The 24630-nt window shown below is 46.5% G+C and overlaps 2 protein-coding genes across 8 annotated transcripts; both read right to left on the minus strand.

Moving 5' to 3' along the window:
- Window positions 1–1297: 1297 nt before the first annotated feature.
- LOC113479846 (UDP-glucuronosyltransferase 2A2-like) lies at window positions 1298–15869 on the minus strand. 2 transcript variants are annotated; one of them, XM_026848173.1, is made up of 6 exons: window positions 15134–15869; window positions 7361–7509; window positions 6011–6142; window positions 5498–5585; window positions 4533–4752; window positions 1298–3277 (listed from the first exon to the last, which is right to left on the minus strand). In XM_026848173.1, exons 1-6 carry the CDS (start codon window positions 15867–15869, stop codon window positions 3001–3003), a joined length of 1602 nt encoding a protein of 533 aa, XP_026703974.1. In that variant the 3' UTR covers window positions 1298–3000. The 2 variants fall into 2 exon arrangements, with proteins under 2 accessions (XP_026703974.1, XP_026703975.1); XM_026848174.1 differs by lacking the exon at window positions 15134–15869 and adding an exon at window positions 12841–13525.
- Window positions 15870–21275: 5406 nt separating this feature from the next.
- LOC113479560 (sulfotransferase family cytosolic 1B member 1-like) lies at window positions 21276–24408 on the minus strand. Of its 6 annotated transcripts, none has more exons than XM_026847699.1 (9): window positions 24280–24408; window positions 24058–24106; window positions 22832–23006; window positions 22532–22660; window positions 22333–22430; window positions 22040–22166; window positions 21857–21951; window positions 21597–21777; window positions 21276–21522 (listed from the first exon to the last, which is right to left on the minus strand). In XM_026847699.1, exons 1-9 carry the CDS (start codon window positions 24288–24290, stop codon window positions 21410–21412), a joined length of 978 nt encoding a protein of 325 aa, XP_026703500.1. In that variant the 5' UTR covers window positions 24291–24408; the 3' UTR covers window positions 21276–21409. The 6 variants fall into 6 exon arrangements, with proteins under 6 accessions (XP_026703500.1, XP_026703499.1, XP_026703504.1 ...); XM_026847698.1 differs by having other exon boundaries at window positions 22832–22980; window positions 24058–24168; XM_026847703.1 differs by lacking the exon at window positions 24058–24106 and having other exon boundaries at window positions 22832–22980.
- Window positions 24409–24630: the final 222 nt, after the last annotated feature.

The following is a 24630-nucleotide window of genomic DNA, read 5'->3' on the forward strand; positions in this document are numbered from 1 at the left end:
TTTTAACCCTATCTGTAAAGTCAAGTGTTTTTTCAGTCTTCAGTAAAGAAAGCAATATTAAGAAGACACTATTGATATCTAATTTTTAATCTTTTTTAAAAAACTTCCCATGTTCAGTAAAATTTTGGTCAATCCTCTTGTCTAGTCTCCTTCCAAAATGTACACATTGCTTGGAATGTTCACAACCTGCGTGTGTGGAACCAGAAAATATTGCTGTATTCTACATTGCTACCATTTTTTTTTTTTATATAAAAATAAATTGGTAACTATTGAAACAATTAAAACTTCAGATTGGGTTTCTTGGTCTTCTGAGTTTGCCAGCTTTGATAGATTCTGGCAGTTCTAGGAGAGTCTTTGTGTTCAGAAATAGTTTAAAGGTTCTTATGCTAGATGAAATTGTTCCAAAGCCTGAATTTAGGAAGAGGACTGCTGTAATAAAAGGAAATTGCTTTTATGTTTCCACAGTGGAGTAGTCAACTTATAGCTCCTGCAGCTAATCAGAATTGTTAAGGCCCTGTATATTCAACTTAATCAAATGGTCTTTGAGCTCTTGAGAGGCTGTCCTCAGCCATAATCATACCTATCTCCCAGGAGTGTATTAGTCCTGCAAGATCCAGATTCTTTTTCCATGTTTTCTTTGTAATGATGACTGTGTTGCTTGTTATTTCTCCTTAATAGGAAATATTTTAATCTAAATTTGAATCTAACTGGGGGGGGGGGGGGGAATTAAAACTTGTAGTGGAAGTTGTTCAGTTTCTCTAACCATTTCCTAGTTCTCAAAACTTGTATGAGCCTCAGTGGACTTATTCACAACCTTTCTTCAGTTTCTTCTCATGCAACAGAGCCAGACTCTAGTGTGTGCTTTAAAAACCTCCTAATTCTACAGTGCTTAGTGCTGTAGCTGTTTTTATAAACTGCAATATAGGATTGGTCACAGTGTAGCAGTTGTGGAAACGCCATTTCCAGATCTGACCATAATTTGGGCTCTGTATATTTTAGTCTGTGCAGCTGTAGTAAACATCTACATTTGCTAAGCAAAAAGTTTGGCCTCCAACATCCAACTGTGTTGGGATTTTTTAAACACGACAAGAATTTGAAAATGTTTGGGTTGCTCATAAGAGTTTACTATGCACTGGAAGGTGTGCCTGAGAGGTAGATCAGTATCAAATTCAGTACACATTCTATGTCTTAATGGGAGAAAGGCACCATAGACCACCTTCTTTGATATCTTTCTCTGCTTTATATACAGATTCTAGAAACAAGAGCGGGGGTGTCTGGTTTTGGTTGGGTTTTGTTTGTTTTTGGTTTTTTTTTAATTCAATGCTAGATAAGCCAAACTTCTCTTAAGTTACAGAAAAGCACCACCTCATTAAAGTCACTCTAGAGCACTTTCTCTGTCCAACTTCTCCCAGCTATCCTGTCTCCCCTGTCCTTTGTTAGCCCTGTATGACTGATGTCTGTGCAGTATGCTAGGATGCTTGCTCATCTTCTGGCAACCATACTGACATCTCAGCAAATCTGCTTGCAGAAGCTGGATCATGGAAGCTGTTAGTGATCAAGCTTGGTGGAGCTGTGCCTAGGGACCCAGGTTTATGAACAGTTAGAGCCAAACATTTTCAATCCAGGGCATGAATGTCATGCTGTTCCACTTTGTTTGCTATGCATATTTCAGTATGCATATTCCAGCATATGATCCTATCATGACTGTAGGAACTGTGTACCAGAAATGACCACGAGAACCACTAGTCTTGTTCTAACCGCTCTTTAGTTTAGAAATAATTCATGTGAGCTTTTGTAAACGTTGTAGTATGAAGAGATTTGAAACTGTTGACAATGCTAATAAAGTTAATGCAGTGTAGGGAATTTTATTGTGTAAACATATACAACATGTTTTCTCAGCCTGTTCTGTTTGAAAACAATTCTGCAGTATTCAGAATACAGCAAGTATCAATTAAAACTGGAGCAGGTTTGTTCTTGAGTATGCTGGCACAGCAGTGGAATAACCTTACCTAGAACAGGAGGCCAGAACTAGCATTGTTTCAGTAGGCTTCCATCAGTAAGTGCACCTTGAACAATTTCAGGAGTGCTGAGTTTGCTACTGCTCTTACCTGAGCCAAGAGCAGCACCATTTTCCCTCCCAACTTCTAAGGCAAGGCAAGTGCCTGTTGCACTGTTCCCCCATGTAGTGTTACTTCTTTGCAAGTTCCATCTCTTGAGGTTTTCCTACATTTAGCATGGCTCAGTGGCATTTGGGGGTTAAGAGAGGCAAGTTCCTGGTGGTTTCAACGACCCTATAATGTTTCAGTTAGAATGATGGCCTGTGCAGCAGGATTCCAGACTGAATGGAAAAGAAAGGTTTCTGAGAAAAGTAATTTCTCTGCTGGTTTTAGGACTCTTGTCTCCCATCAGCCCCCCAAGTAGTCAGTGCATTTGTAAAAATGTGATAATACAGGCTTCACCAGCCACTTGCAGCTCCCAGTTTTTAATTGCCTTGGCCCTTCAGAGGGACACTTTTTAAGAGCCTGTGATGTTTGCTTCACTGTCCAGTCTGGAGAGAGCTATTCTGAGACAGCAGAGGCCTTTTGGTTGTGAATCATCAAGCCTGGGTGACATAAGAGAGGACAGCATTATGGTAAGGAAGCCAGTTGCAGATTAAGGGATCCACAGTACCACATGTGGGAAGGCTGAATTTATGAAATATATCAAAATGAAATTGAAAAGTTACAGCAGCAGTTACTGTTCTAGGGACTGTGTGTGATCAGCTAACAGCGTCCCAAGGGATAAAGCAACTACAATTCAGTCTTACTTAGGCCACAAGGAATTTGCTGGCTAAGCAAGAAGCTCTGCCCCATGACAGCTTTTTAGCATGACCCAGTTCAGCTGGGTGCTTCATGATATGCCCAGCTTAAAGTATATCCTAATAATTTTATTCACCAAGGAATGTACATAAATGCCTTGCTGAAGAAAGGAGAAGAAAAAGTGCTGATGGTAACAGGATGCCTATTCTTTCTTCCTCTTTGCAATCCTTCCACATCTCTTACAGCAAAATAAGCAGCACTTGGCAAGAATGAAGACAGCAATGGCTGTACACATGAACAAGAATGCCAGAACATCCAAGCAGTGGTACTGGTACCAGGTGAGATGGTGAGCAGCTGGTCTCAAGTGCTTTGCTCCTTTGTGGCGCATGACAAACTCGATCCAGAAGACAGCTCTGTCCAGAGGCTTAACTGGCTGGTCATGGTGTATCTTGGATAACCTTAGAGCATTTTCTTTATAGCTGGGGAAAAAAGAAGAAACCAAGGAGATTTGTCACTGATTCCTGAAACAACCCATTCAGCACCTGGCAGTCCTCTTGAGGAAGATAGACAGCCCTGCTTTTACTTTCATCAGTGTTAATATATTTGAAACTGGCCCGGTTTACTCCTCTCTGGATAAAATTGTGTTATGAACAGTAATGGAGAAAGACAGTTTTTTGCGAAGAAAAGTTAACTCAAAATTATTCCAGATACTCCATTAAAAAAGCAACATGAAAACATCTGCTGCATTTTCTGTTCCAATATAATATAGTGTGCTGATTTTGGCTGGGATAGAGTGAGTTTTCTTCACAGTAACTAGCATGGGGCTGTATTTTAGATTTGTGCTGGAAACAGTGTTGATAACACAGGGATGTTTTCCTTACTGTTGAGCAGTGCTTACACAGAGTTAAAGCCTTCCTGCTCCTCACATCATCCCACCAGTGAGGAGGCTGGGGGTGTACAAGAAGTTGGGAGGGGACACAGCTGGGACAGCTGACCCCAACTGACCAAAGGGATATCCCAGACTTTATGAGTCCTGCTCAGCACATAAAACTAAGGGGGAGGTTGGCAGGGGGGCTGCATACACCACATTTCATCCAGGTCTTCAGATGCCTGGTCGTCATCCAGGTTGTTACAGATCACCTCCAACGTGGCTAATTCCCTCAGATACTGGATACCTACATCAATGCTGGTACATGTGCTTCGTGAATTTGCAAGTTCTTCCTTGAAGGGATACCTGTCCTTCACACTTAGCAGAGCTTGCTGCCAAAGACTGAGGACTCCTGCCTTTTTTCCAGTCCCTTTGTCAATAGCCTTATCCTTAGCAAGGGATCCCAGCCGCCAGGCTTTTTTACTCTCTTAATTCTTGACTGATAGATACAGTAACCTGAGGATACTGGTAACTCAGGGTAGGAGAAAAATGGTTGTGGCTACAGACAGACTAGATGTAATACAGTTAGAATTGTTACCCAGAGCCTCCAGAGAATTTATATTAGCAGAGAACAAGGAAGCAAGAGCAGAAAACTCTCAGGAGCTGCTCTGGGCTTTCTAAGATCAAATTACTGATCTCCTTTCTGAGAAATACTAATTCTCGGAAATGAAAGATGGGTTTAATCTGAAACCCAAACTCCAGCTACTCAGTATTTTTGGTTCCCAGAAGAGCAAGCAGAATTTCTCACATCAGCAGCCTAAGATTTTAATAACCTCATCCTACTGTGAGGCAAGGACAAAACTCACGTGGAATTGTTAATGACTGTATTCAGTGCATCAACTAGGTCCTGTGTCTTCAGTGTGCTGAAATCCAGCTCAACTGCAGCTCCCTTTGCCCTCAGGTGAGCAATGTTGTCATGCTGGTCAGCAAATATGGGAATCCCAACCATTGGGATCCCGTGGTAGATAGCTTCATAGATCCCATTGGTCCCACCATGAGTAATAAAGGCCTTTGTCAAGGGATGGCCTGGAAAAGGGAAGGAGAGTCATGTGTAACAGCAGCTGTGGCAGACTGCGTTCACTGGGGCGTGAGCACTGCAAACTACCCAGGCAAATGCAGGGCTAGAAAAGGGGACAGCCCTGACCTCAGGATCAGCATCAGAGCTTGCACATCTGGCTTTCACACGTTCGTGTTTATCTTAATGTAATGTTTGAATCAGCATGTTCCTCCGGACTACCCCAGCCCTTTTACTGTTGTACAATTCTAGTTTTCACATGGTGTCAAGGTCACAACAGCCTCCTGCTGCAGCCTTTCTTAAGTCAAGCATTTTGAAGAATGAGTCCAGGAGCTTAACTGCAGAGGCCAAGCCCAGCTCTGGAGTACATGCCTACTTTGATATTTACTCCTGCTTAGAGGTGGTTATTCGCCTTTCCAGACAATTGCCACCAGGCTCTGTGAGACAGAGGCTTTTGCTTTAGAGATCCATGTTCATAGCTAGGCTCAAGTTGCTGCCTTCTTGAACCACTGCTCCCTACTCCCATCACAGCCTGGCTGCATCTTCAGTGGTTCTTGTACAGCCACTCACCTTAAAGTCAAAAGCATATTAGGAAATTAAGGCTAATCCAAGAGCAAACCTCTACTGCTTAAACTGTGAAACTAATTGTAGCTGCAAGTGTTAGTGATTCTTTTGCCTGAATAAGCCATTTTAGAGGAAAAACAAGGATACAGTTTTTCCAAGGGCGTAATGAATCCCAGATAGAATCTGTCTCACCAAGCAGGTCATTTTGGGGTATCCAGTCATAAATCCTGGTGTTGGAACCCAGAGTTTCTGGTTTTTTTCCTTTGTACCGCCAGAGGACCTTGAACAAAGGAAGAATAAGATAAACATAATGCATGTGACACACCCTTCTGTATTACTTACATGTAATGTAGGGCTTTATCTGAAACCCACATACCTTTTCCCAGTAATTCAAATAGCTTTGGCTCCAGTTCAGCTCTTTGATTTTTTTATTATGTGTTTATTATAAAAATCACAGAGTGATTTTTATACTTTGGCCTATGGACGCACCTCCAAGTCATCTGATTCAGAGAAGAGGAAACGCCAGTACTCCCCGTGAGGTGACTCGCCAGTCTGCCTCTCTGCAGCACCCAGCTTCCTGGCTGGGGCATATCCAGCAGAGATGCAGCCAAAAACCAGGCCAGTCCAAACGTAAAAGGCTCGCTGAAGGCAACAGGAGTGACAAAAAACAAAGCAAAGTTGGTTTAAACTCAAAGGGAAATTCACCTTTTGTGGAAGCTGGCTGAGGGCTCTGGCAATCACATTACTTTTTTCATCAGTTAGCTTGTAGACCATCGACCCGAGAGAGAATACCACAATGCCGTGTTCCCCTGAGCTTTGAACAAATTCTTCCATTTCCTAGGAGAGGCAGAAAACATTCTAAGAGTAATTATGCACTGCAGATTACACAGACTTCTGTAAACAGAGAGCATAACCTTTTTAGCTTATCAGGGAGATGATCGTGGTGCATGAGCACCTCCGCTGACAGAAGGGCATTACAGAGATAGACCTGGCCCTATGCAAAACAGTTTCTCCCTCAGAAGGACCAGGACAAATTGAGGCAGATAACAGAAGCTTTGTCTTTTTGGGAGCAAGTCAACCAGTTTCAGGACACATTTCTTTCAGAGCACAAATAACAGGAATGGATCCTATCATGATTCTGGATTTTCCTGGAACAAGTACTTTGCATTTCATAGCTCTGCAGGAAGGGAAAGTGCTGAAAACTGACAGGGTTTTACAGCATCCTGATCAGAGATTCATCGAGTCGCTTTCTTAGTTAGCCAGTTCTCTACTTCTTGCAATACACCCCATTAGGCCTTCCTGTTCTCTTTTTTAGTTAGTGTCATGTGAAATGGAGCCGTAGCATCCAAAAGAGAATGGTTACCCATTTCCCCCAACTCAACCCCTGCTACAGGGGAGTGGGAAGAGTTGGAAGGCTGCTTTTAGTATACAACTTGCACTAAATATACCCTACCTCCTCCAAGGCTCCTGCAGGAGTGATAAACTAGACCAGAGCTTGTTGTTCTGCTGTCATCAGCACCTGTGAGTTTCAGATTCTACCTGAATATTGCCAGTCATAGCAGAGCATAGGCTGGAGATGCTGAATATTTTACCCCCTTTAAGATGTCTTAAACTAAGCAACCGTAAAATAAGTGTTTATCACTCATCTTTTTCTGCAAGTCTTGACTCCATTTTATCTAAAGCATTTGTCCCGTCACAGTGTCTTTTTGAAATCAGGTATTTCAGCATTACCCCAGACCGCAAGTCTGTATCTTAGAATTAAATCTTACACTTAACTTCTCTGAGGTAGCACCTTTATTTCCTAAAACAAACACTATATTCCCTCCTGCTGACCTCAGCTATACTCTTTTAAGACAGCAGGCTGTAAACCCAGACCTCAGTTTGCGCAAGTGCTGACAGGTTGCTAAATGGCACCGTGCTCCCCACTGGTAGCAGAAGACCTTCTTTAAGAATGAGCTTTCTCAGGACATAGTTTGCACGGTTTATCAGGGAAAGAAACAGTTTTTGTTCTGCTGGGTAAATGACCAACCAATGGCAGAACAAAGTTTGGCATACCTTTGGTAATGGCTTTGCAGGCTTGCAGTGAAGTCCTCCAACAAACTCAAAGTTGGGCAGGAAAGGGCGTGGAAATTCAAAATCCCAGTATGTTCTGATTAACCATATCTCTGCTTTCCCCATCGTCTCACACAGGGTTGTGGGCCTCCCTATGGACAAAGTACAAGGGGTTTACAACACACACACAGGAATGGTCTTGTTTGCTGTAGATTGTGTAATAGGAGCCTTACCTTTGTCTTTTGGCATGCCCCATCAGAGTAGTCTGTCAAGTCATGCATGAAAGGAAAATAGGGACAAATCCAGAACTATTCCTTACCCTGTCCTGTGTTTGGTCTTGGCAGGTTGCCACGAACAAGGCAGTACAATTTTTAAAAGGATTTTGAACCTTCAGGATTAATTTAGAGCAGTACAAGAGTAAATGGGAAGCATTTAGTTTCTGTGATACAAAAGTGTAATTCTTGTACCACTGAAAGACTTCATTACCTGTGCTTGTAATAAAAACACACTTTGGGGAAGAGAACAATCACAGGAAATTTAGTTCCAAATAAAAAATATATGAACTGCAATGTGATGATCACCAGTCAGGGAGGAGGAAAGTTTTTAGACAAAGTTCTGTAGCATTTTTCAAATGACAACTCAGTCAGTAGCTGCTCAGACTACAATAAAAGGCAGGTGCAGCCATCCCTAGTTCTCTCAGGGGTGGAGTCAGCTCCTTTGGACACATATTGGGAAAATTTGGCCAAATCCATAGATGCTTTGAATGTCATTTTATACAAAATCCAATGTCTCTAGAAATTTATCTAGAGAAAAAATACGATGGGTAAAACTGTTTGATAGCTTCCCATTTGGAAAAATATATATGCTCAGGTACATGTTGCAAGTTGTCTTTGTAGTATTTTCCCCACGAAGTGGGACTGGAGGGTAAAAGGCTTAGAAGTGTTGGTAAATGATTGTTCAAAGTCAGGCTAATGCAAGCAGGAACCAAGCGAAATAAGTGGAGAGATAAAAATTATCTGTAGGGCATCTTCTTATACTACTTGATCAGCGTTACAATTTACACCAGTAATTTTTTCTTAAATTTTATTTTAAGTAAAGAGCAGTGAGTCAGTTACTGGAGTCACAATTAAGCCTGCATTAGAAGTAGAGTGATACAAGGTATAATTATTTCTTAAATTGTATTTTTTAAAAAGTAAATCCAGGGAAAAAGGGGCGAGTTTGCACTGAGGTGTTCCTGGGAAACACAGGAAGAGATTGGAGGGCAACAGAATAGATGCCCTTGTGCTTGCTCTTCATAGATACTCTGTACAAGATTCAAAGTCCATTTAATAGACTTTGAATCAAGCCTGAGTTGTAGTAGGTTGGAGCAAAAATTTCAGGTATGATTGTAGTTTAAGGAGACTATTTCAAACTCTGAGTGAAAGGGTGAGGTGACAGTTCTTAGCATTTGTTATTGGAGAACATGAATTCCTGCTTAGCATGCTGTACTCATCAGGGTTGCAAGATGATATCTCCAGACAATGCATACAATATGAATGAAGGGTGCTTTTTTGCTCTGCTGTTGTCCAGAGACAGCTAGTGGTCCTAGTTGCAACAGGGTTAACTCCATCTCTTTGTTGTCAATGGCGTCCAGTGCCTTACACTTAGTTAAGGAATGATTTTTCCCTCCAGCCTTTAGCTACTACCATCTTAATTGTAGAAGTGCCTGTCATCAAGACGAAGAGGCAACAGCTGTCCTCTGAAAGCACTAAAATGGGCATACAGCTCACTGCAAGAGCTCACCAGCAGTATCATCACTGACAGAATTTAGAACTACATGCTCTGAAGATCCTCAAGAGGAATTAGAGCAAAACTGCACTGTTGTCTGTTAGACCAGACCAGACCTAAAAGGGAAAGCACAGCCTCTATGTGACCAAAACGGGATTACCATCTCTGCTGGCCAATGAGAAAAAGTTTGAGACAACAGCATTGAGCTCCCAAAACATTCAAAAGGCACAACCTATGCAAGAGGAAAAAACATTCAACAGCTGCCTTACCTAAGACATTACTGTAGTACCCGTCCCATTCGTCTCGCCAAAACTTCAAGAAAAATAAATCCATGTAAAAGTAAAAGAGGAAGTTCTGTAGTCTTTCCACAAAGGACATCTGGTCTGTCAGCCCCCTTGTGCTAGCAGGCACATAAGAAGGTGGGGACGGGAGCCCACCACATAGCCGCTCTACCACATTCCCATCAGAGAAGCGGAAGCTGTAGGCAAAAGGGATTGCTAGGATTTCTGCTACGAGCTCCCCACCTGCAGACAGAGGGTCAGCGATCAGAACATCAAACTTGGCCTGCTGCAGCTTTGCTATCAGCTGGGTGTTCATCACCAAGGTGTCACAGGTCTGCTTTGACATATTGGTAAAGACCTCCAGGACCTCTTTCATCTTCCACATGATCTTCCAGGGAGAGACATTAGAGACCTCATTCATCCAGAAATTGAGGAAGTCCTCCATGGCAGTGTGCAGGGTCTGCTGTGTAAAGGGGACTTGCAGGACCTCAAAGGTGAAGGGGGAAGAGGTGTCTTGGTAGTCAATGAGCAGATTGCTTGAGGGTACCAGCACAGTCACTTCATGACCCCGGAGAACGAGCTCTTCCAGCAGCACTTTAACATTGATCCAGTGACTTGCATCAGTGGGCCAGACCACCACCTTCCCACAAAAGCCAGCGCTCCAGCAGCATGCACAGGCCCAGAGCAGCCAGGGGAACCTTGGCCCCATCATCTCAGCTGTCCATGTGCCACTCCAGTCTGACTGAGCTGGAAGCAGTTCACTGCTCCAGTGTGCAACCACTTTAGTGCCAGCCAATAAAAGTGAGATTCACTTGATGCCAAGCTTCACAAGAGGGCGCGTCACAACGCATCAGTCATGGGAGGACTGGGCAAGCAGCAAATCCCATTCTAGAGTCTCCTGCAGAGCCACTGCTGATCTCAAAATGATGGCAACTCCTATTTCTGCTCACCACAAAGTGCGTTTTGCAGCATGTGAGGACCAGGAGCCCTTTTCATGTGTTGTGACTTAATCTTGATAGGCGGCTAAGCACCACGAAGCCTCTCACTCCTCCACAGTAGGAGGGTAAAAGCAAGGGCAGCAGAAAATTCATGGGTTGAGATAGAGAGAGCTTAATAAGCAAAAACCAAAAAAACCCAAAGAAAAGCAGTAATGCAAAAAAAGAACAATTGCTCACCATCATCCAAACAATGCCCAGACAGTCCCTGAGCAACAGCAACCCTGGCAGACTCCCCCTGCCCCCAGCTCTTTTTGCTGAGCACATCACATGGTATGAGATATCCCTTTGGTCACCCAGGTGAGCTGTCCTGGCTGTGTCCCCTCCCAACTTCTTGTGCAACCCCAGCCTCCTCGCTGGGAGGAACATGTGAGAAGCAGAAAAAGCCTTAATGCTGTGTAAGCACTGCTCAGCAATAACTAAAGCATCCCAGTGTTACCAACACTGTTTTCATCACAAATCCAAAATATAGCCCCATGCAAGCTACTGTGAAGAAAATGAATTCTATTCCAGCCAAAATCTGTATACCCTCATACCACATCTTCAAGGTGAGGATAATCCTTCCTGTGCCAAACAAGAGCTCAGGCTAGGGCAAGCACGTGAGCAGCACATGGGACTTTTTAACAACTGCAAGATGAACCCCATCTTATCACTTGACTACAGCCTAGATTTGTTTCTTTGCCCTGTAAGAACCAACCTGTCTGTAAAGCTGGTTACAATTCTTACCTCCTCAGTTACTGGGTGCAAAATGTCCTGCAGTGATTCACAACTAGCCCACAGGGTGCTCTAATTGTGTCCTCTCTATAACGAGATGCTGTGGACATGCAGCACCGCTGCTGGAAGGACACAGTCCTGGTAGAGAGGACTCCAGCATCAGGCCACCCCAGGAGAGAAACAGGAGGAGGTGAGGAGTACAGGTTTTGCTCACCTTGTTCCTTCTGTGCCTTCTCCTGGGAAGGTGCTGCAAGCTGGCATCAGTGTATCCATATCAAGTAGTCCAGGACAGATACTGCTAAGACAGACCTGATTTCTCCTCTTGACTTTATCCTGCAGGTGTAGTGGAGATGCTTGGTGCTACTGATGTGTTCAGGGAAAAGAACAGGCAGCTGCTCTCTCCTGAGCAGAGGGCAAATGAGGCTCAAGAGTCTAAAGAGCCTGCGCACTCCCTCCAGAGCTCAGCATCACCCCATGAGCTCCCCTCACTGGACTGACAGTGGAGCGAGCAGTCTTCAACCCCATCACTTGAAAAAGCCTTTAGGTAGCTCTGGGAAAACAGCTAGAATAATTGGAACCCTGAAAAAGATTTTCCAAGGAGAAAGAGAAGGTGTGTGTATACACTTCAGGAGCTGAGACATTGCCCCATTTCTGTGAGATGCTTGCCCCTTCCTTTCACACCTCCTCCAGGACTGGATACACGCCAGATCAAAGCGAATCACAGGGTAGAGAACAGCTAAGCTAACACAGCTCACAAAACAGGCATTGCACATGGGCCCTTAAATGCTAAACCCTGCATACAACGATAACAAAGACAACACAAGACCCAGGCAGCTCTGAAGCTTACACAACAAGAGATCAGCAAACCATGGTTCTGCCAGCACAAAATTTTCTAGTCTCTATCAAACATGATAACGCAAATAAACACACAGCCAGCTACTCTTAATAGTAGGATATCTTAACAACTTTGCTCTCTTAGCAGAATTGCACCCTACTAGTGCAATACAAATAAAAATGCTTGTCTCAAATTGAAATAATACCCATTTTATCTGCTGACCGACAGTGCATGTGTGTTCATCCTGTTTCCTTTGTGAAAATAATTTTGTGACTGTTATTTTAAAAAGAAAAATACTTATAAATACAGCTATCTTCTAGTGTTTCTTTTAGACACTTTCAGAAAAGCAAAGAACCCTGTCTCTGCTGGGGGCTTTTTATCACTGCAAATTGGAGCTCAGCTGCTCTCCCAAGCCTTTAAAAGACCGGAGGAGGCCATTATCTCTCATTTTGAGATAAGCTAGCAAGCAAAAGGGATGCCAGGGGAAAAAGGGTAGTATTGTTGTACAGCTTTCCAAAACCATTCTTTACTTCTCCTTCAAAAGGTTTAATTCATCACTGGAGTTTGGTGGCTGTATATAGCAGTATTTTGCTGTTCTTACTGTTTATCATGATTCATATATAAATATGACTGATGAGCTCTGTGGCTTTAGCACTTTTTTACCTATCCTAGAAGTATCTGTATGGATTTAGCTGTACTGGTGTAGCAGGTCAGGATTAACAGGTAACTTTTGCACTTGCCTGGATTATTTGATCTGACACAGGAATTTTGGAGGAAGGAGAGTGAGTTCAAGGCTGTCTTGCCCCTGATTTGTGCCTTAACCTCTAAGCTCTGGGTATTTACTCTTGTGTGTACAGCAGATGTAATTTCTGGAAATAAGAGCAGCCTTACCTAAAACATCACTGTAGTACTGATCCCAGCTTCCCCATACAAGGTAATGATACATGATATCCTGCACAGTGAAGGAGAAGATGTTTTTTAGCCTTTCCAGGAAGGACATCCTATCTGTTAGGCGGCTTAGGATGGCTGGTACGTAGGAAGGAGGTGCTGGGAGCATCCCACAGAGCCTCTCCACCGTGTTGCCTACGGAGAACCGGATGGTGTACACGAAGGGGATACCCAGCTTCTCAGCAAACAGCTCCCCACTGGGTGCCAGTGGGTCTGCCAAGAGGACATCGAAGGTGGATGCCCTCAGTCTCTCCAGCAGCGCCTCGTTCTTCAGGACTTCATCACAAATGGTTCTGGTTATGTTCTCCAGCTTGTACGACAGTTGAACTATGCTGTAAAGGCTTGCCCAGCCAGGTAGCGCTCTCTCCTGGTAAAACCAAAAATAGAAAGCCTCTTCCAGTAAAGTAGCCATCTCCTTTTTGGTGATCGGCACCTCAATCACCTCAAACTGAAAGGGCGAGGGCTGTGTGGAGTCGAGGATGAGGAAACACGAAGGCAGCAGCACGGTCACCTCGTGACCCCGGTTCACAAGCTCCTGGAGGATGTACTCCATGTTCAGCCAGTGGCTGTTGTCAGCTGGCCAGACCAATACCCTCCCCCCCGACCCCCAGCCCAACACAGCCAGCAGCCACAGCACTGCCACCTCCTTCCCAGCCATAGCCTGCTCTGTGTGGCACTGCCCCGGTGGCCTTCCTTCCTCCCGAGCAGCAGCACCCCCAGCCTGGGCTGGGTGTGTATGACACTGCACTGCTCTGAAGGGCAGGGAGCCAAGGGAGCTGACGTGAAATCCTGGCCTGGATGAGAGCATGTTTTCCTGGGGAAAAAGGTGACTGGGACCAGCTAGAACCGTCTGGTAGTAAATAGCTAGCTGAAGCTGGAAGATGTGCTTCCTCTGGAGCCATGGGGAGAGCTGTCAGCCCTGGGGGGCTCAGTCCAGCGAGGAACCATGTCCTGTTGGTCATCCAGGCCCTCTTGCCTGTCTAACTACAGTCTCTATGTTATTTGTTTGGTAGAAAAGGTGACTTTTTCATTCTTCATTTTCATTTCATTCACACTGACTCCTTGAAGCACAGCTGGGCGTACAGCAAAGATGTCCACCCACTGTGTGGGCACCCTTTTGCTTTATGAAGACACTGAGCATCCGTTTACAGTGCACTTAAGGTGGCGATCCAGAGCTGCAGCTAAAGAGTTGCGTCTCGAAGTGGATGAAACTATGTGGCAAGTGACTCCAGTATCAGAGTAAGACTTGTCCTCATGTGAACTTGCCTCTTCCAGAGCATGCATTGCAGTAGGCCAGTGCTGGTAGGTGATGGTGTGGGCTGTCCTGCCTGCCACTAGGTGCCAATTATGCACTTTAAGTTGAACCAGAAAATCTGTTAAACAGTTTTATTTATGGTCACCCTTCTGATGTGCAATTAAGAAATAATGTAAGTCCTCTTCACTGTGCTAAAAATTGTCATTACTGGGCTTCTGCCCAGCTCTGTTACACAATGTTTTCCTAATGTTGTTGTGCAAGGTTTTTGCTTTTTCATGAGCTCAGTGTAAGGTTGGTAAAAATGACATGTTGATCACATATGGTTAATGTTTAAATAAACATATTTTTCTACATATTCACTCAAAACAGTCCAGAAGAAAAGCTTGCAGAGGAAGACTCATTGCATTTACTGTTTGCTTGTGGGTGGAGGGTATGTTTTAATAAAATTTGTTTTGTGCAGAGAGGAATGGTTTTGTATGACCAGTGACGTATGTAAAGTCTCTTACAAAGTCACAATGCATTTCAGTATTGCTACTGAGGGTGGTGGGGCTGGCTTGTAATTCACCAGCTCCCCCCTCCTTGTTATGATACTCTGAATTAGGGAAACAGCTCTGTTCCTGCAAGCAGTCATTGAGGGGGGGAAATGTGTAAGATGAACTCCCTTGCTGAGGGCCCTATATGGTGTGGAATTTGTTTAAACCTCTACGTTAAAAATAATTACGGCAAAAGTCAACTCCTTCAGTTGGGATGAGCACTGATCGCTGTCTTAATGCAATGTCATAGCAGCACAGCACACTGACAGGGAGTGGGTGCAACTGATGGACCCTGGTGGCTCATTCCCTTTTCCACATAGGGACATAATGTCAAACATCTTGCTGACCTCTCTCAGACCTTGACTTTGCGACCCTGCCAGGTTCCTAGCTCTGCAGGTTGTAAGGCGGGGAGGCTGTGTAGTGAGAAGTGAAGCAGCAGAACACTTACCTAAGACCTTGCTATAGTAGATATCCCATTCTCCCCAGTAGCTCTGGAAAATGTAGTCTTGCAGGTGGTAAGACACAATGTTTTTTATTCTTTGTCCGAAGGACATGCAGTCAGTGAGCTCAGACAGGGCTGCAGGTGTGTAGGATGGTGGGGCTGGGATCTTGCCACAGTGCCTCTCCACGGTGGAGGCTGGGGAGAAGCGCAGCGAGTAGATGAAGGGAACAACCAGCTTGAGAGCCAGGACATCCCCACAGAGGGTCACTGGGTCTGACAGCAGCAGGTCGTATCTAGACCCCTGCAGGTGGGCCATCAGCTCTTGGTTGGTTAGCACCGCGTCGCACATTAGCCTGTTCATGTGGTGCCAGTTTTTGGACAGTTTTCCCAGGTTCTTGTAAAACTGCCAGAAGGTCAAGATGGTTGGCCTGTTATTCAGCCACAGTGCCACTACATCCTCAATCAGGTTCTCAATGGTGTCTTTCTTGAAGGGCACGTTATAGACCTCAAACTTCTCCATGGACTCAGCCCCGGGTTTAATGAAGAGGGAAGCGCTGGATACCAGGATGGTAACACTGTGCCCACGATGGATGAGCTCCTGTATAATTATCTTCATATTCAGCCAGTGACTGCCTTCTGATGGCCAGACCAACACGTTCCCACAGAAGACAGGCCCTAGAAAAGTGACCTGAAAAAGGAGCAGCTGGAGGTATTTCTTAGAGCCAGTGGGTCTTGTGGCCATGTCAGGGTCAAGGGCTGGGTAGCCTGGGAGTTTTCCCTTCTAGTAGGGAGTGCTGCACCTCTGTGTTGTGTTGGATGGCTCTTTACTAGCACTCTTAGCAAAAACAAGAGTTTGCTGTAACACAGGTGGGGCCTTTAAAACCCACTTTGGTCTCAGGTCTGAAAAGACAGAAAAGGATGTTTGGTGAATCACTTTTCCCTTTCTGCTTTCTATCTCGTTCCCCCTGAGGGAACTCCTTTCCCTGGCTATCAAGGTGGCAGCAATCCCTGCTGCTGTCAGATGTCTGCCTTCAAGCTATTCCCTTTGCACAGGAAGAATTTAATCCTTTATTTTTTTATACCTTTTGTAGTTTTTTCTGAGGAATCCTTACCATGAAATAAAAACAAATAACAGAGGACCTCTTCTAGCCATGTAACTACTGTATCAGTAAATGCTGGCAGATTTACTACAAGTATTAGCAAATAAGTGGCACTGCTTCCAGCTCTGGAGAAATACTGAGATTTGCTGGAGAACGTATGATTTTAAAATGCCTGTTTCCAATTGCAACAGCCATGGTATCTGCATACTGTAATGTTGCTATTACTTATGGCAGCAAACCTACCTGTACTTAAAAATTCATTTATCTTATTCTGAGGGTTTCCCAGCTTTCTCCATCTTCCCTTCCAGAAGCAGTATAGGGGCTTACTTAGTTGACAGGCAGTGGTGCTACAGGGAGTGCTTGCTTGTTTGAATATACTGCTAGACTTGGTGCAAGAGCCCTGGGCAACACAAGATGGACACCTATGACAGAACTAGCAGTGGCAAATTATACCGTAAGCATCCCTAAGCCTCCTCAACCCTTCTGCCACCATATTCCTTCTGGTAAATAATATGAATTACTGGCAGTCATGCCCTAGCCCCTGCAGAGAGCTGCTGCCTCTCCAGGTTTCACCATTCATTCAAGTTGGTCCATCTTTACAGAGGAAGAAACTGCAAGTGAGCCAGTCCCCTGGATGCCAGCTCTGATACTCAAACAAATCACTTGCAGTGCTCACATGAACAAACGATGCCAGAGGCAGGCTGAGGAAGGAGTGGCCACAGGGTACACTTAAGCCAGGTCATGGCAGACTTGGAAGGGGCATCTTTTTTTTAGGGTGAGATGTTAGAAGTGCTGATGGTTCCCATGCTGTGAGAAGGCAGAAAATCCTTCATTTGGGTGTTGATAATGCCAATAATAACACATAGTTTGTTCTGATATGTGACGATTGGTTTCCAACTGCTACTGTCTGGGGTGTGTCACCTGGTCCTGTTGTGGGCTCAGGTCAGGTGTCTAAACATGGGTCCAGGGCCCTGCTAGCCCCTAAAGGTCCTTCTCAAAGAAAAACCTACATCTTCTGGGGTGGCTCTCACTTGGAAATTTGCCACTTGCATGTAAGGCACTATGTCCTAGAAGGAGCTCTTGACCACCAGGGGCCAAAATGACAGCTAAAACCCATGCATATAATGATACACTCAATCCAATACAATTTGAAGAACAAATGCCATGCAGCAAAAAAATCTTACCTAGCGGAGCTTTCCAAGGTATGTAAGCATTGTGCTCTGGGCTGCAAGGTGCAAATTGCTACACTGGTTTGCTTCTGTTTCGTGATACGCAGCTCCTCTGTGCCTGGGCTGCTCTGGTGAGGTTGGGTGTTGGACAGAAGGAGCTTAAATAAATTACCCTCTGAACTGGGCTTTTCAAAAGGAGGAAGTAATAGAATATGGGATGATCACAACAAGGCATGTGTTCTGGGTTTATTCATTGCTTTGTTATGCTCCAGTAATTTAATAGTCGAGATGGCTTCCCCGTGTAGGGTATATTAGAATGTTATTACAGAGCCAGATTATCAGAAGGACTTTGCATCCTGTAGGTCAGAAATATGGTGTCTGACTGCTAAAAAGATTTTTTGCTCCCTTTAGGGTCCCAGCTGGCAAAACAAATTTTTTTGTTAAGTAATAGACTTGTTTATAAACTGTCTACAGGAACAAAGAGAAAATCTTGTGGTTTGTTGGCAAAGTTTTTCAAAAGTTGTTATGTTACCTGTGCTGGGTGTGTGGCCCTTGATTCTGGAGACCTAGGCAAGTTTTTAATGACTTGAAAATATAGGAATGTAAAGATGCACCTTCATGGTTTTTAAATATTGCCCATAATGTCCAACCTGACTTTTTCCGTACCCTCAAAATTCAGGGCAATTATGCCAGCGTGTTTCAACAGTAATTTGGCCTTACAGCCAGGATTTTCACTATTAACCCCATAGACCTTTGTTTTCAGGCTAATTTAGCTTATTTGTTAAAGTCCTCTAAGAAACTTTAAAGCTTTTTCAGCAGCTACTGAAAGGCCATGTTCATGTGTGCTAGGGCAGATGGGAATTTGGGTTTCATTTCTAACCCTTCAGTAACTAGTTCCTCTGTAGCAAATGAGAGCTATTACTAAGGAACCAGATGGTTAAATTTGTCTGTTTCCATGGCCAGCTTTTAAAGGTGATACTTGGATTACTCTTAATGCAGAGAAAATAAGCATTTTAAGAGGATTAAAGGACAAAACCCAGAAAATGAGAGAAAAGTGGGGCTGAAGAAAGTAGATGGTGTTAAGTGTCTGTATTTCACACATCTAGCATTACTAAGTAGAAGTGCTGCAGACACTGATGCAACCTCCAAGCATTGTAAAATAATGACCGGCTTTTTGAGGTGAAGGCGAGTTATGTAAAAGTTAGGCAATACTAACTACTGTTTCCCATATACCAGTGTTCTGCTGATTAAGCATACCAATTAAACTCAGACACCAGAGTGAAAAGATTAAGCGTATTTTACTAGTGATAATCAATGTAACAGTATAATACAGAAAACATGCAGTAAAAAAAAAGCAGAATAGTGCACTTAAAGCAGGAAACAGGAAAAAACAGGGTAATGCATCAAATCGTTACTACATGAGAGAGAGAATGGAGATTAAGAAAAATACATCACCACTTGCATACTTTACCATCACCCAGACCCGCAGTGGCTGGGCAGCCCCGGTTACAGCGAGGGTTTGCAGAGCCTGTCCCGGCAAGGGGGAAATCCTACGCGGTGCCTCCACCCATAGGTGAGGCTGCCAAAGTCGCTGCAAACGGGCCCGGCCTTATACGCCAGAGATTGACAAGCCAGAATAGCTGGCACCTTTGTTTTGAGCGGAAAATTTCTGGTTTCATTCTCCTGTTGGATTCCACCCAAAGCCTGGCCAGGGCTCAGTGGGGAGAACCAAGCGAGCTTCTAACAGGGCCAGATACTTGGGTTCTCAGCCTTGAACAAGGCTAAACAAGAGAAGCTGGATATATTCTCTCCTCACTCCCGATTCTGTCTAAGCTGCCTCTTTCACTAGTGACTTTACGTACTTCGTTAATGATTACAGACTAAGTTAGCAGCTTTGGCTTGGGGCCTGTTGTTCAGGCTTCAGTACTTCAATGCTTTAGCACTTTTTACATCAGCATAAGTGCATTGTTACAACTTAGTACAATACCTACTAGCACAATTGTTTCAGTTATAAAATATACAGGATTCATCTATAGGTCAACTCTGGCTTGGGCCAGTTGTCCAAGCCCTAGCGCTTCAACGGGTCTCTTCACCATTTTGCTGTATGGGGGTTATGGTGTACATGGCACCTTTATTTCTAGCAAACCTTGATGCCAAGCTGCACCTCAAAAATTCAGTGCCAGGCTAATAAAGGGAAGCTTCTGTGCTGAGAAGCACCAAATGACTGTGGCTTTCCTTTCACTTACTTCAGTAAAGCACTTTCTGGACTGAAAGCAGATTTGAAAGTCTTGACTAACATTTGGGGGGAGGGGAGGAAGGAAGAGGAAGGCTGCATGGAGAAAACAGCAAGGTTGGCTCATCCATGGGTACAGAGAGAAGTGAGTGGATTGAGCAATTCTACAGCGGCACTTGTGCAAGTGCTTGGTAAAACGCCTACTCCCATGTAATCACCAGGGGTAATAGGGAAACTCCAGCAAAAGTCAATGAGCTGAAATAGCCTTACCATAACCACCTTTCTCAGCTAAATTGTGTCTTTATACCTCTACCTTGCAGCTGTAGGACAAAATACCACAGGCTAGGTTTATAGTTAAAACAGTTGTTTTTATTGATTCAGTTTAAGATTTTATGAACTCTCTTCACTGCTGATGCAATGCTTCAAGGGCACCTTGGCATGTAAACCTACAGGACTAGAGTTGCTAGCACATATAGAAACCAGGGTGGCTAGTACTGGAGTCATTTCCACTTTGAAAAAAAAAAAAAGAAATGAGAGAAGGTCCAGGCCAAGCGTTGTGTCCCTGCTAGGAATTGTGCCTTTTGAGGGGAGAAGAGGTGCAGCAGTGGAGACTTGCCAAAGCTGCCTGCAGTTACAGCACGCCCCAGTCTTGCGAGCATCGGTCTGACCCCCAAGGGAAAGCTGAGTGCTATGGAGATAGGCAAATCTGCAAATACTGAGGGTATAGACATGATGGGACTCACCTAATGGCTCACCAGCCCAGAAAGGGACAGTTGTTCTCTCACTCCCACCCTCTCGTGTATTTTTTGCTCACGCTCCTATGCTAAGCCTTCCCCTGTGCCAGGTCAGCTTGACAATGATTTATTTCAGTGGAGGAGTTTGCTGCTGGGCCAGGGAGGAGTTGGGCAAAGACCGGGCTATCATGGAGCAGGGGTCCCCCTGAACGGCTGGCCATCAGCCATTGTGTTCAGCCACATTTAACGTATTCACATGCTATAATGCATTTGTGTGTTCGTAGTTCTGCAGGGGAATGAAAACTAAATTGAAATCCCTGCTAAATTTTGACTGAATCCACCAGTTGTACATAACCCTGCTGCTGTACTTCTGTACTTCTGTCCCTGGAACAGTGCAAAAGCAAGTGGCAAAATCCTCCTTTTGCCTCCAGTTTCATTGCTCCTGGGTGGAAGGACTGGACTCATGCTCTCCAGGCTGCGTCCATCTCCTGGCCACTCTTGAACTGTTTTCATCCTCATACTGCTCACCTTGTCTCTTCCACATGGCCCCAGCAGCGAGGCGGGCACGAGGCGGGCACATGACCATCATCGTACCCTGTCTCGTCCCCACCCAAAGTGTGACATCAGCAAGGGAGGTTCTGAAGTAGGAGGTGGTAGTTGTGGGACCCCATGTGAGCCCTGACCATGGTAAAGATGTGCATGTGGGAAGTGCTAAAAAATTTTGTCACATGCTGGAAACAACTCTGTACCGCATACTAGCTTTTTCAATTTCTCCAGATAAAGCCACACAGGCAAATCCCATGCATTTCCTGGGTGGGCATCATGGGGCTGGGGCAATACAAGGTGGTGAGGCTCTGCAGCACTTTGTAGCAATGCAGAAGCTTTCACATGGGTGCAAATTTGGGAGGAAGATGCAGAAAAAAAACTCTTTATTTTTGCAAAAGTCCCTTAGGCGAGGGGAGGCAAGTCAGACACAGGCAGGCTGGGGAGTGCTGGAGTGCCAGGATTGGTGGGATGGGGTTGGGGGGGCATGTGACAGCGCTGTCTCAGATCTGGGTGCGGAAGTGCAGGTCAGTGCCCGACATCTTCTGCATGTAGTCCTGGTCGAAGCGCTCGCTCTGGGCCACGGTGAAGTGGTTCTTCCAGTCTCCAGCAATGCCTAGGACCGAGTGAGATGAGGCTCAGGAGGGACCATGGGGGATTATGCACTGGGAGCCCCCCTGGGCTGCTCACCTTTGCGCATGAAGGGGGAAACAGCCTGGTCCATGAAATGGGAGGGCACCATGCTGTAGTTGGTGGTGGGGTTGTCCCGCATGGCCTCAAAGGAGGTGTGTCGGGTGATGGCATCCAGTGCTGCCTCTGGCAGCTCCCGCCCCAGGAACTGGGCCACCTTGGCAACTTCCCGGCAAAGGTCCTGTGGGACACAGGCCAATGCTCACCCCTCCTACCAACCCCCCCCCAGACCCCACACCACCATCCATCCCAGTCCTCACCTCCTTCAAGTCCTCATAGAAGAGGTAGAGGATGGGGTGATCCTTCCTCCTCTCCCAGTAGTCCTTGACATGGTCGTACCAGGAGCCATATGCCACTGTGTGGAGTAAGCAGCCAGGAGGTGTCAGTGGGAGGGCTGGAGAAGGGATATGGGGTGACCCCCCTCCAGGGGTGCCCTGCCCCACCTCTGCCAGCCATGAACTCCTCCAGGTACTGGGCCCACGTGCCAGGGTGCTGCTGGAACTTGTTCATCAGGTCAAAGTGGTAGAAGGAGACGGCCACGTCCTTGGCATTGCGCCCCACGTACACCATCTGCAGAGGGGCCATGGGGTACAAGGGGCAGCCCCAGGACCCCCAACAGGGTGGATGCTCCAGCCCCTAGGGCTCCTGACAGTACTTAGGATGCATTGAGGGAGTCCTGCCCTTAGGGAGCTGGGGGACTACTATGCCCCCCAGGTCAGAGATCAGAGGGTGTTACCTTGCAACGGTTTTCCCAGAAGGATTTGGGCAGGATATGTGCAGGCAGGTGGGTCTTCACCACGCGGGGTGAGGGCATGGTGGCCAGCAAGTCTGTCCCTGGGGCACCCCAAAGCATGTCCCCAGTGGGTCCTTGGCAGATTTCCCTTGGGGTCAGCCCCCAGTGGGGTGCCTGTCACCAAGCCCCCACATCCCACTACCTGCTGACATCTCCCCGGGGGCACAGAACTCCAGCATGGGCACCCTGTTGGAGATAATGTCCCGCTTGCACTTCTCGGGGTCACCGCCTTGCAGGATCATGTCCACGATCTCACTGACCCAGGTGGTGCCTGGTGAGGAGAGGTTGGGCATCTGGTTGTCACCATTCCCACCAAAACCCCAATCTCAGGCAGCAGAGGGGCAGCATCCACTGGCATTGCCTTTTGGCATCCCCCCAAGGGCTGCAGGCTGGTGCCCCCCTTCCGAAGCACAGCCCCTCTCCGGTGCCTGGGGACACTCACCAGACTTGGGGAATGTGACCACCACAATGTCCTCGGGGCGGCTCTGGAAGGTGTCGACCCGCTCCCAGTCGTGGGCAAAGGCGTTGACCATGGGGATGCCGTGCACCATGCGCCAGGGCTGCCGCAGGTAGGTGTCCGGATCGGCCATCCTGCTGGGCACAGGCATGCCTGGGGGCTGGCTGGCAGCTGGGAGCATTATGTGGCCACCTCATCCCCTGGGGTCCCCAAAATCTCTGTTGATCCCAACCATCCCAGCCACAGGAAGAAAACAGTCCCCTGCTTGCTGGCATCCCAGAAGGTAGCACCTGCCTCCTGAAGGGATTTTGGGGGCCAGTGGTAGTGCAGAGAGTGTGAAGGGGCATGGCCGGCCCTGGGGGTTGCTCAGGTCAGCCCAAGCTGGCAGTGTTGTTCCTGGGGTGTAAAAACTCACAGGGGCTTTTCTGGCTGGGGTTTCAGCTACTTTCTGCCTCCTGCTCCACTTCAGCTTTTTTTTCCCTGGTTCTCTGTTGCATGGGGGCATGGGTAAGGCTTGCATGGGGTGGTCTACCTCAGGGTTTGAAGGAAGCAGGAATGGGGAGTGAGGCTTGCAGGACTCTCCCCAGAAAACCTTTCCACCCATTGGCCAGGATGGAAATGCTGGAGATGCCAGCGGCAAAACACCCACACTGTGATTTTTGGAGTGCGGCTTTGTGGCTCGCCTTTGTCTTCCTGGGGCTTCTGGGGACCACAAGCCCCTCTGAGCCCCCCCCACAGGCCCTCCACTTGTAAGGCCAGGGTGAGCCTTACCCAAACAGGCAGAGCCCCTCGACCTTGGCCAGGGTCTCCCAGCCTCTTCATCAGGCACTCTAGCAGGGAGGAGGCAAAACTTTGCCTGCAGCTTGGCGGGAGACAGGCTGCTATTTTATCTTCCCCGCAAGGAAGATGGAGGCATGGGGGAGCTGCCTGGGGCTGCTGGAGGCTGGGGGACATCATTAGGGAAGGAACGTGGTGTGATCTGGTCCCGGTGCTGCAGAGGAGGAGTGTAGGGAAGGAGCGAGCAGGGATAGGGGCACAGCCCCCCAACCTGGGGATGCTCTCCAGATGCCTGTGATAAGCTGTGCTGTGCTCAGCACCCACCCAGTAAACACCAAGATGGAGGGGGGGTGGAAATCACAGCTTCCCCCTCCACCCGCAGAGGCAAACAGGGAGGAAATCCCAACCCACGTCCCAGGGGGTTTGAACATCACCTCGTCCTGACGCAGGGGTGACCCCCGTGAACGTTCCCAGCTGCTTGCACTGGCGCGGGGATCGCTATCGGGATGTGGGCGTCAGCTTTGGTCACTCCCCCCCACAAAGCACTCAGATACGGGTCCAAAGTTTGCAGGGTTGCAAAGCACGAGTGCAGCTGATCTCATGTTTCCGGGAAAAGGGTTTAAAGGTGCCCACGGTATCGAAATGCTCCTCCTTACCTGCTTCTCATAGGCAAACGCAAGCTGGGAGGGAGCTGGGAGGGCAGGAGAGATGGCAGCCAGGCAAGGGAAGAAGCTTGCCTGTTTGCAGCCTTGAGAAAAACATCCCTTATTCGTCTCAAGGGCCAAGTTCCTGGTGAGGCGGGACACACCATCAGTTGTTCGGGTGTTACACAGGAAGGGACATGACCTCCCTGCCAGTCTGTCTGTCCATACACAAGCAAAATTGGCTGTGTGTTGCAGGCAAACCCTGCAGGCAAAGCCAGGAGCCGGGGAAGTGCAGAGATCTCTATTAGCATTTAAATAAATGTGTGAAAAGGATATATTCCTCCCCTCAAAGTGCTGCAGCTC

Source organism: Athene cunicularia, assembly GCF_003259725.1.
Source record: "Athene cunicularia isolate RWA chromosome 4 unlocalized genomic scaffold, athCun1 chr4_part2, whole genome shotgun sequence".
NCBI lineage: Eukaryota > Metazoa > Chordata > Aves > Strigiformes > Strigidae > Athene > Athene cunicularia.

What these genes read in the sequence shown, in the direction of transcription:
- LOC113479846 (XM_026848173.1), bottom strand. Translation starts at nt 15,869, where the DNA reads ATGGCCACAAGACCCACTGGCTCTAAGAAATACCTCCAGCTGCTCCTT. An exon ending in CTGCAAAGCCATTACCAAAG is followed by an intron (nt 6,143 to 7,360) that starts GTATGCCAAACT and finishes TGCCTCTCCTAG; the next exon opens with GAAATGGAAGAATTTGTTCA. An exon ending in ACAGTCATTAACAATTCCAC is followed by an intron (nt 3,278 to 4,532) that starts GTGAGTTTTGTC and finishes TTTTTTCCCCAG; the next exon opens with CTATAAAGAAAATGCTCTAA.
- LOC113479560 (XM_026847698.1), bottom strand. An exon ending in TCTATGAGGACTTGAAGGAG is followed by an intron (nt 21,778 to 21,856) that starts GTGAGGACTGGG and finishes TGTGTCCCACAG; the next exon opens with GACCTTTGCCGGGAAGTTGC. An exon ending in TTCCCCCTTCATGCGCAAAG is followed by an intron (nt 21,523 to 21,596) that starts GTGAGCAGCCCA and finishes ACTCGGTCCTAG; the next exon opens with GCATTGCTGGAGACTGGAAG.